Source organism: Phalacrocorax aristotelis, chromosome 4 (genome assembly GCF_949628215.1).
Source record: "Phalacrocorax aristotelis chromosome 4, bGulAri2.1, whole genome shotgun sequence".
NCBI classification, from domain to species: Eukaryota; Metazoa; Chordata; class Aves; order Suliformes; family Phalacrocoracidae; genus Phalacrocorax; species Phalacrocorax aristotelis.
The window spans coordinates 82,809,703-82,820,001 of NC_134279.1; the positions used below are offsets into that span (position 1 = coordinate 82,809,703).

Sequence of the window (10,299 nt, forward strand, 5' to 3'; positions counted from 1 at the left end):
AAAAAAAAAAGGAGAAAAGGAGGGAGGCAAAAAAAAAAAGTGAAAAAGAAAAAGGAAAAAGAAAAAGGGATTGGGTACATTGAGCTTCTAGGTAGGACGTTTTTATTTGATCTCATGGCTGACGGACGGCTTCCAGCGCGGAGGAGGATGCGCGGTCGCGTCCCGGGGCCGCGGGCGCCCTGGCAGCCTCCTCTTCCTCCTCGGCTCGGCGGCGGGAGCTTCCCGAAAAGCACCTCCGAGGGACGCCCCGGGCGGCGGGGGGGGATGGGGTGCGGGCCCCCGGTCAGGCCGGGCGCCCCGCAGGAAAGGCAGCGGGCGGCGGCGGCGGCTTCGGCGGCGTCCCTAGAGTTCGTTTGGTGATGCCGCCTGTGTCCCCCCTTCCTCCCCCGGGTTCCTCTCCATGGTGGCTGCACCAGGAGCCTGTCCCTGCCTTAGTCGTTGGAGGTGACGTCGATGTCTTCTCCGCTCGACTGCTTGGTGGCGAGGCGCCATCGGTTGATGTGGTGGGAACCTTTCTTCTTCTGATCCGAGTCGGGTCCTTCCTCCTCCAGCTTCTGCCGTTTGTATTTCGTCCGCCTGTTCTGGAACCACACTTTCACCTGGGGGAGAGGGAAAGACGGCCGCTCGCGGGGGTCCCGGCACGGCTGGCCCCGGCGAGGGATGGTGCTGCAACCAGGCAGCAAACGTGGCTTTCCTCGGAGACCAGCAAAATAAAAGAAGTCCCTGTCCCCGCAGGAGCGCTCCCACGGCCACCCTGCCCTGCCTCGGTTTCCCCTCTGCCCGTGGCAAGGTGGGATGGGGGGGACAAAGGCGGTGGGTTGCGGGGTGCTGCCACCTCCCAGCTCCGCTTTGCTGCGTATCCCAGCCTTGGAGAAACCCGAGACAGGTGAACGGCGCTCAATCACACCTCAGACGCGGGGTCAGCAGGCACACGGGACCCTCCTGACAGCACCACGACCCAGTGCCCGTCACCCCGGCGTCGGGGCTGCGCCCCCACCGGCACAGCACGGCGGGAGCAGCTAAAGCCGCCCCGTTCCGTTTGGTCGCTGGTGTCAGGGTGCCACGGGCGGGACGGCCACCGCCCCAGTGACCACGCGGGACGACACAGAGCCATCCCCACGCCTCCAGCGAGGACCTGTGCCCCGGGGCCAGGGTGGCGTCATTAGCCTTGGGCTGGACTGTACAGAACCAGGCAGCTAATTATAGCTAGGTTATAATCACAGTGATAGATCATTAATTTACCCCATTTAGGTTTCAGGAAACCACTTCCACCACGATGGTGGTCAAACACCGTCCCAGGAGCCCCGAGAGGCAGCGGGGTCTCCATCCTCGGCGATAACGCCCTCGGCGCCTGCCCGAGGCCGCGAGCGTCCTGCTCCGACCCCGCGCACCCACGATGCCGGCGCCGGGAGCGCGGTCTGGGGCGCAGGCCGGGCACGGCAGCACCGACGCGGCAGTCAGTTTGGGACACTAAAGCACCCACATGGTTGGTGGTGGTGGATGCTGCGGGCACCCGTGTGGCTGGTGATGCAGGATGCCGTGCAGCAGGGGATGCGGGGTGCTGCAGGCAGGGATGTGAGGTGCTGCAGGCAGGGATGTGGGGTGCTGCAGGCAGGGATGCGGGGTGCTGCAGGCAGGGACGCGGGGTGCTGCAGGCAGGGACGCGGGGTGCTGCAGGCAGGGATGAGGGGTGCTGCAGCTGGGTATGTGGGGTGCTGCAGCTGGGTATGTGGGGTGCTGCAGCCAGGGACGCGGGGTGCTGCAGGCAGGGATGAGGGGTGCTGCAGGCGGGGATGTGGGGTGCTGCAGGCAGGGATGCGGGGTGCTGCAGGCAGGGACGCGGGGTGCTGCAGGCAGGGATGAGGGGTGCTGCAGCTGGGGACAGGGGGTGCTGCAGCCAGGGATGTGGGGTGCTGCAGGCAGGGATGTGGGGTGCTGCAGGCGGGGATGTGGGGTGCTGCAGGCAGGGATGCGGGGTGCTGCAGGCAGGGATGTGGGGTGCTGCTGCTGGGTATGTGGGGTGCTGCAGCCAGGTATGTGGGGTGCTGCAGCCAGGGATGCAGGGTGCTGCAGCCAGGGGTGCGGGGTGCTGCAGCCAGGGATGTGGGGTGCTGCAGGCAGGGATGCGGGGTGCTGCAGCCAGGGATGTGGGGTGCTGCAGGCGGGGATGAGGGGTGCTGCAGCCAGGGATGAGGGGTGCTGCAGCTGGGTATGTGGGGTGCTGCAGCCAGGGACGCGGGGTGCTGCAGGCAGGGACGCGGGGTGCTGCAGGCAGGGATGTGGGGTGCTGCAGGCAGCAGTGCGGGGTGCTGCAGGCAGGGACGCGGGGTGCTGCAGGCAGGGATGAGGGGTGCTGCAGGCAGGGATGTGGGGTGCTGCAGGCAGCAGTGCGGGGTGCTGCAGGCAGGGATGAGGGGTGCTGCAGGCAGCAGTGCGGGGTGCTGCCCGGCTTCCCAGGCCCGCAGGACACTAGGTGCCGCTGCTCGGCCGCCGCCGCCATCCCGGCACGGGCCAGGCTGAAGCACGTACCCGCTTGCAGGTGGCGCGGTGCCCGCAGCCCCTCCAGCAGCCGCTGCTGCACCTCGTTCCCTGGGACCGTCATCCCATTTGCCCCTTTTTCTTCAGCACAAATTGCAGGCGACGCTTGCTTTCTGCTCTGCAGCCTTTCACAGCACGGCGAAGGCCAGCGTTCACACCTTGCTGCGTTCCCCAGGTGAGCAAAACCCTGGCAGGGTGCCGCGCAGCCACCGCAGTCCCAGCCCTTGACTCAAGGCATGCTTAGTCTATTGAAACAGCTGCTTTATGGCACCGGTATATATTATAACCCACCCCTCCTCCCTGGCCCTGGACTCAAACCATTTGCTTTCCTAGCTTTGGGGCATTTCTGGAACAATACTGAGCTGGCGCCTTTCATTCAACGACTGCAAAGCACTTTGCAAACTTTAATTAAAACACTCAGCCCTCTGGGAGCAGGGAAGTTGCCTTATCCCTAAATTATAGAAGGGGAAACTAAGGCATAGAGCAATTAAGATGCTTGAGTGAGGCTTTGTGGGTATCAGGGGCGGGTGTGAAGCGGCTCCTGCGTGTAAAGCCTTTCCTCCCCAGCTTGGTTCAGCTCAGAGAAACCCAGCCGGGTACGGCCATCTCCTGTGGGGTGAGGCCTCCCTGCAACTCCCAACTCTCTCGGCTGCAGGAATGGGGGTGTTTCCAGGCTGGATGGGCTCCCCGACCCCTCTGATACCGCATCCCTCACTCCAACAGGCCACAAGCCACAATAAGAGAAGTGTGAGAACCTCACAGTGGGCAACTGGGGGATAAGCTGCCCCCTACAATGCCTCATCCTGACTCCAAGCGTAATTGGTTTAAACCCCCAAGCTCAGGGGGTTTTATCCCTTCCCAAACTCTCGCCGCATTAACCGTTGTCATGCCGGGTGTTTGCGCGTCCGACTGGTGTGATGCCCATGGGGTCCCTGCCCGGCGGCTCCCCGGGGCGCGGGTCACCGCTGTCCCAGCGCTCCTGCTGCGGGATGGGGACAGTCCCTCGATGGCTCCCGCATCCCGGTCCTGCCTCCATACACAGCTCCCGTCGCTGCTTTGCCGGCACACGCGATGTGCTCCCACCCATGCAACACCCTGCGGGCCATCGCGTCCAGCGGGAAACCACGCTCTGCTTCGGGGATGCTGAAGCAGCACTGCCCGAAAGGTGCTGTTGCCACCACCAAGCTGGGGACAATTAAAATCTAGTGGCTTCGTGTGCGGGTCCCCCAGACAACGGCCCTGTGACCCAGGCCCTGCTGAAGGCTGACGGCACGGGGATGGGTCTGCGCAGTGACCCAAATGTGCTGCCACCTCGAAGGGCAGCGGAGCTCCCCCGGCATCAGCGCCGCACCTTCACCTACACCTGCGGTCCCAGGCGGGACTTTTCTTCTAAAAACACCCCAAATCTTTTAAAAGCTCATTTCTGGGGATGGCCCTCAGCAGGGGACCACCGCCGGTCCCGGGAGGTCACGCCTGGCAGAGCACAGGGTACCCGGGGCACACCCGGCTTTGCAGCGCGGCTGTATCTGGCACATCTTTCTCCTCCTGTGACTCCCAGGCATCTGCTCAGTTAATTATTACCGTTCCCACCAGAGGGTCTGCGATGCCAGGCCGGCCCTGACCCACTGGCCAGGGCTGCTGTGCCTCCATCCCTGCACGCACGATGCCGGGAGGGCTGCCGGGATATGCGGCATCTCCATCATCACCCCAAACCTCGGGCTGGCAGGAGCCGGGGGAGGCCTTTGCTTTGGGGAGGCAGATTTGAGACCCCGAGGCGGGGGTTAGCACCACGTGCCACCAGGGATGGAGAGGCTCTGCTGGGAGATCTGGGCTACATTGTGCAAAATTAACTCAGGGAAGTTATTTCCCAGCCCAACGCACTCCCGTGGGCAGTGAAGCGACCTGACGCCACCAGCGACGGGCACAGCGGCGTGAGCGCCTGTGTTGCCCAGCCTGGCGGGACCACGGCGAGCAGCGTGGCACCCGCACCTCCTCCCCAGCACAGGCGTCCCCCGCCCGGCACGCCAGCCCCGGTGCGCCCATGCTGCCTGGCGCCTGTGGCACGCCGGCCGCCAGGCTCGTTACGCCCCCGGTCCCCCCCGCGCCGTGTCATCCCGACACGCACAAACCCCACAGACGGCTTCTCTTGCACGGGCTGCCCCGCATCCCCCCACTGAGCCCTCCAGCCTCACCCCACTTATTGACCTCTTGCATTCGCTCTGGGACCCTCTGCTGCTGCTGCTGCATTTTCTCCCAGTCCCTTTTGTTGTTGTTGTTGTTGTTGTTGCATGGGCCTGTCTCATCCCAGGCTAATGCAGCTCCTTGGTAGCAGAAAGGATGCGAAGGGGTTAAACACCTTCACCCTTCCCCACCCTCTATCCCAAGGCATTTCCTGGCGCTGGGCAGACACCGGTACCCTTTTCACCTTCCCCTTGGGCTGCTCCAGGTGTTGCTCCCCGCCTGGGGGACGGGGAACGGGCACAGCCCAAAGGGCAAAGCTCCCTTTTCCAGGGGGGAAAGCAGCTGGGAAATAGGGCCAGGCAGAGCCGTAACCGGCAGCCCCTTCTCGGCAGCCCCTTCTCGGAGCGGCTACACCCACTGGAAAATAACAACACCCACTCACCCACCCGTGGGTTTGGACGTGGGGCTGGGCATCCGCACCGGGTAAAAACACGCCTGTGTCACCCGGCATCACACCGGGGGTCCGTGTCACGCAGGATGGGGGGTGGCTTTCCACGAGAGGTTTTTGTGCGTGTAGGCTTCATCACTGGATATATAATAATAATGATAATAATAATGATAATGATGATAATAATACCGCCACCACCACTGCTGCCTGCTTTTGGCACAGCCACCAGCCAGGCTGGCTCTCCCACCCTGCCAGACTCGGTACTTTGATGCCCATCCCGTATCACACCCCTCTCCACGTTGGGGTTATTTCCCTCCAGCTAATTAAAAGATTTTTTTTAAAAAAAAAAAAAAAAAAGAAGATTATTTTTCTAAAGCCACAAAGCCAAAAGGGAAAAAGCCTTCCCTGCTGCCCCGCAGGCCCCCCTGCCAACCGCTGCCGCCGGCGGTCCTGAGCCCGATGCTCTTTCCCCGGCCGGAGCCGTGGGGCTGCGGGAAGGACGGGAGCCGGCCCCGGCCCCCCAACGCCTCCCGCCGCGACCCGCGCTCGCTCCCTGCCCACAGGTGACGAATTACCCTGCGCCGAGCGGCTGCGGCAGCTTTCCGAAAACATGGAAACACCGTACTACAAAATATGCTGCGGCGCATTAAAAAAAATATCTATATTGCCTCTTTGCATTTCTAAATCTCCAGGCGGATTTAGGGACGGATGCCTCTGCTTTCTCCTCAGTAAACTGCATTATTGCATTTAGGCTCAGGGCAATGATGCAAAAGCCGAGGGACTCGCTGAGCTCCCCCTCGGGCATCCCGCAGCTGCCCTTTCCGCCCGGGCAAGTTGCTGTTTGTTCTTTGACCTCTGGGGTTTTTCTTTTTTCCTTTTAACATCATTTTCAGCCGGGAGAGGTGACAGAAGCAGCAAGGAAAGGACCCGAGCTGGGGTGCCGGCTACTGCCGAGCCCTGCGAGCCACGGGGCTGGGAGGGGTGGGGATAGCATCAGGATACAACTGGCCTCTGGATTCTGGGGGCTCGGTCCATCCTCCCCGATCTCGCCCCTGCCGTTTCCCGCTGTCCCCGTGACAGGGCCATTTTCCTCCCGGTAATTTCCCTCTCGCAGAGGTTTTGCTTGGCAGAGCCTGGGCAAGGATGAGCCAGGCTGGTACCGGGAACACCCACGGCTCCAGCTTTATTTTCCAATTGAATTAAAGGATAAAAATTAAATTAATTCAGAATATAGGCCAAACTACTTCACCAGAATTTGGAGAAAACTTTCTCCATCAACTCAGTTACTGAATATGATGGGAAATAGCATATCTTCACCCAGAGCACTTGGGATTAGCTGCTCACCCAGACACCGGGCTTGGACACGTGCGGAGATGCTCAGCCCTGACACCCCTGTTTTGCCCCAGCACCGTACACTTGTCTGTTCCCTTTCATCCCTGCGGTCCTCCTGGGTCTCGTCATTTCTAAACACCTGTGAAATGCCTTTTCTAAATCATTCAGAAAGTTGCAGCTGAAATAAACGCCCTTCGGCAGGCACCCATCTCTGCACCCGCCTGGCTTTCGGGCACCGCGGGGTCTGTGCACGACACCAAAGCAGCACAACCGAAGGGCGTTTGCGCAGCTCTCGGGATAGGGCATCATGCCGCTGCTCCTTTTTGAACTGGATTTTTAAAATCATATATTGCTCTCAAGGCAAAAACACCCCAAGCAAGCAAGAAATAACACCAGGAATCCACTCCGGAGGGTGGCACGACGCGAGACCTGCGTTCCCGGCCTCGAGCCCTGCCGGGAACCACCGTAACCACCGAACGCCGCGGCAAATAAATAACCACAAACCCACCCCGAGCCCACGCGGATCCGCACGGTTCGGCCACGGCCTCCACGCGGGACTCCTGGGGCTGGGATTTTGCCAAACGCTGCGCGGGGTCGGCGCCGTCTCGGCAGCCCCACGCCGAGCTGCTCCCACCAGCAGACGGACGGACGGACGGTGGGACTGACGGGTACCTGGGTCTCGGAGAGGCTGAGGCTGCTGGCCAGCTGCTTGCGCTCGGCGCCCACCACGTAGTGGTTCTTCTCGAAGGCCCGCTCCAGCCGCAGGAGCTGCGACGGCGAGAAGGCGGTGCGGATGCGCTTGGGTTTCCGGGCGAAGGGGCCGTGGAGGAGCAGGCTCTCCTGGGACACCTCGCTCCCTGCGGGGACAGAGCGGAGTCAGGGCCCCGTGCCGGCACCCCCAGCCCTGCGGCTTCCCCAGCAACCGGGGGGATGTTGGGGAGACCAGGGAGGATGGATAAGGGGATACTGGGGGGCCCTGGGCACCTTCCCCGCCCCAAGCGTGCAGCACCCCAGTGCCGCGGCCGTGCTCCCTCCCTGGCTGCCCTCAGTCCCGTCGTGGGGCTGGACACGGGGACAACGGGAGGGGAAGGGAAAGAAGAGAGAAAGAAACAGAGGGAGAAGGGGGGGAGGCAGAGAAAAAACAGAGAGAAAGAAAAGGAAGAGGAGAAAGAGAGAGAGCCTGAGAAAGTGACAGGGAAAAAAGAAAGGGAGAAGGGAGCGAGAAAGAAGGAAAAGAAAAAGAAAAATAAGAGAAAGACAAGAAAGAAAAGAAAGAGTGAAAGAGAGAGGAAAGAAAGAGAGACAGGGAAAGAATAAAGAAAGAGAGAAGGAAAGTGGGAAAGCAAGAAAGAAAAAGAAATAAAGGTGGAAAAGACAGAAATGAAAGGAGAAAAGAAAGAGAAAGAAAATAAAGCAAATAAAGAGAAAGAAAAAGAAAGAAAAGGTGGAAAGAAACAAACGAAAGCGAAGGAACTCAAGCAGGGAAAGGCCAGCCAGCCGGAGGGCGAGGGCTGGCGGCAGGGCAGGGGCAGGCGGGGAGCGGGGCCGGAGCGGGGTGTCCCCCCGAGCCCCCCGAGCCCGTGCAGGGCCAGGCAGGAGGTGGGGGCCGGGCCGGAGCCCCCAGCGGAGCCCGGAGCCAGGCAAGGGGTTGGTGCCGAGCAGATAAACCCTAATCTGGGTCCTCTGGGCCGGCCTGGCCCAGCCTGGCCCCCGGGACCCCCCGGGACCCCCCGGGGCATGGCAGTGGGGGCCCGGGGATGGGGATGGGGATGGGAGGAGAGGAAAGGAGAGGAAGGGAAAGGAGAGGAAGGGAAAGGAGAGGAAGGGAAAGGAGAGGAAGGGAAAGAGAGGAGAGGAGAGGAGAGGAGAGGAGAGGAGAGGAAAGGAAAGGAAAGGAAAGGAAAGGAAAGGAAAGGAAAGGAAAGGAAAGGAAAGGAAAGGAAAGGAAAGGAAAGGAAAGGAAAGGAAAGGAAAGGAAAGGAAAGGAACACAGACAGAGGAAGGAAAGGAAAGGAAAGGAAAACAAGAAACGGAGAGACAGGAGAGAGAGAAGAAAGATAGAGGAAAGAGATAAAGACAGAGTCAGAAAAAGAAAAAGAGAAAAGGAAAAGGGAAGGATGAAAGAAAAAGAAATTCGAAAAGAAAAAGAAAAAGAAAAAGAAAAAGAAAAAAAGAAAAAAGAAAGAAAAGGGGAAAAAGAGAAAAGCTGTAAAATCAAACAAAATTTCGCTGTGCAGACGAGCTCCCCCGCAGCCCTTCCCTTCGCTCCCGAGAAGGAGAAGCCCCAGCTCCCGGCTCCGCCAGCCGCGGGGCTGCGCACGGAGGCGGCAGCGCCGGTCCCGGCCCCGGGAGCCCCCGCGATGCCCGAGCGGGCCCGGCCGCGGCGGCTGGGCACGGCACCGGCACCGGCACCGGCACCGCAAAGCGGGCACCGGCGGTGCGAATGCACCGAGCACCGGGGCTGCAAACCGGGCACCGGCGCTGTACGCGCACCGAGCACCCGGGGTGCAAAGGCACTCAGCGCCGGCGGTGCAAACCGGGCACCGGGCTCTAAATGCACCGAGCACCGGGGATGTTTAAGCGCACCGAGCACCGGCGCTGCGAACCGGGCACGGGGCGTGCAAAGGCACCGAGCACCGCGGGTGCAAACCGGGCACCGCAGCAACAGGTTTAGCCTCCGGGCCTCCCTCGGCCTCCCCCGTTAACGGGCCCCGGTGCGGGGCGGGGGGGGGGGGGGACGGGACGCGGCCGGCCGGGCAGGCGGCAGCCCCCGCTCCGCGCCCCTCCGCGCCCCTCCGCGCCCCTCCGCGCCCCGCGGAGAGCCGCGGGAACCGTCGCGGCGCTGCCCCCGGCTCACCTTGGAAGCGGTGCCCGAAGAAGCGATTCCGCAACACCCAGGGGTAGAAGTTGAGCGGGTCGCGGTGTTGCGGCCCGAAGAAGGAATGGGGGTGCGGGAGGGCCGAACCCCCCAGCTGATGGGGCCCGACGGGCAGCGCCGGGTGCCCCACGGCCTCGGGGAAGACGAGCTCGGCGCTGCCGTAGAGGGCCCGGCCGGCGGCGGCGGCTCCCTGGAAGCCGGGGGCGAAGGCGGCGGCGGCGGCGTCGGTGGCGGCGGGGCCGGGGTAGGCGAGGGCTGCGGGGCGCGGGGGGTGCGGGGGGTCCTCGGGGCCCAGCGGGGTGTCTTTGCCCACCAGAGACTCGATGGTGAAGCAGCGCTTGGCGGACGGCTGGAACATGGTGTGAGCCGGGAGGGGATGGGGAGGGGGGGGGCTGTGCCTGCGGGTTTGTGCGTGGCTCTGTCTGTGTGTGCGGGGGGGGTGCGTGTGCAAGAAACCTCCCCCCCCACACCCCCCCTCCCCGGGCAGCGCAGCCCCGCCGCCCACCCGCGGGCGCCCACGCACCCGCAAAGCCCCCGGCAGCCGGTACAAATACGGCCGGTACCTGGCGGGGCTCGGGGGAGGGGGCGGCCTCACCTGCTCGGGCCGGGGCAGGGGAGGAAGGGGAGGAAGGGGAGGAAGGGCAGGCTGGGGAGGGAGGGAGGGAGGGAGGGAGGGAGGGAAGGCTGGGGAGGGATGGAGGAAGGGGAGGCAGAGGAGGCAGGGGGAGGAAGGGGAGGCAAAGGCAGGCAGGGGGAGGAAGAAGAGGAAGAGGAGGCAGGGGGAGGAAGAGGAGGCAGGGGGAGGCAGAGAGCGCCCGAAAAACTGGACTGGAGCCGCTCCCGCAGGCGCGCCGCGAAGTTGGGGGAGAGGGGCTCCGGCTGCGGTTTTTTTTTTTCTTCCTTCTTTAAAAAAGAATTGAAA

The 10,299-nt window shown here is 62.6% G+C and overlaps 1 protein-coding gene across 1 annotated transcript; it reads right to left on the reverse strand.

Moving 5' to 3' along the window:
* Positions 1-302: 302 nt before the first annotated feature.
* LOC142056804 (homeobox protein EMX1-like) lies at positions 303-9,811 on the reverse strand. Its single transcript, XM_075092265.1, has 3 exons — positions 9,357-9,811; positions 7,172-7,356; positions 303-599 (listed from the first exon to the last, which is right to left on the reverse strand). The coding sequence occupies exons 1-3, from the start codon at positions 9,733-9,735 to the stop codon at positions 432-434; spliced, it is 732 nt and encodes a 243-aa protein (XP_074948366.1). The 5' UTR covers positions 9,736-9,811; the 3' UTR covers positions 303-431.
* Positions 9,812-10,299: the final 488 nt, after the last annotated feature.

What these genes read in the sequence shown, in the direction of transcription:
- LOC142056804 (XM_075092265.1), bottom strand. Translation starts at nt 9,735, where the DNA reads ATGTTCCAGCCGTCCGCCAAGCGCTGCTTCACCATCGAGTCTCTGGTG. An exon ending in CTTCGGGCACCGCTTCCAAG is followed by an intron (nt 7,357 to 9,356) that starts GTGAGCCGGGGG and finishes CTGTCCCCGCAG; the next exon opens with GGAGCGAGGTGTCCCAGGAG. An exon ending in TCAGCCTCTCCGAGACCCAG is followed by an intron (nt 600 to 7,171) that starts GTACCCGTCAGT and finishes CCTCTCCCCCAG; the next exon opens with GTGAAAGTGTGGTTCCAGAA.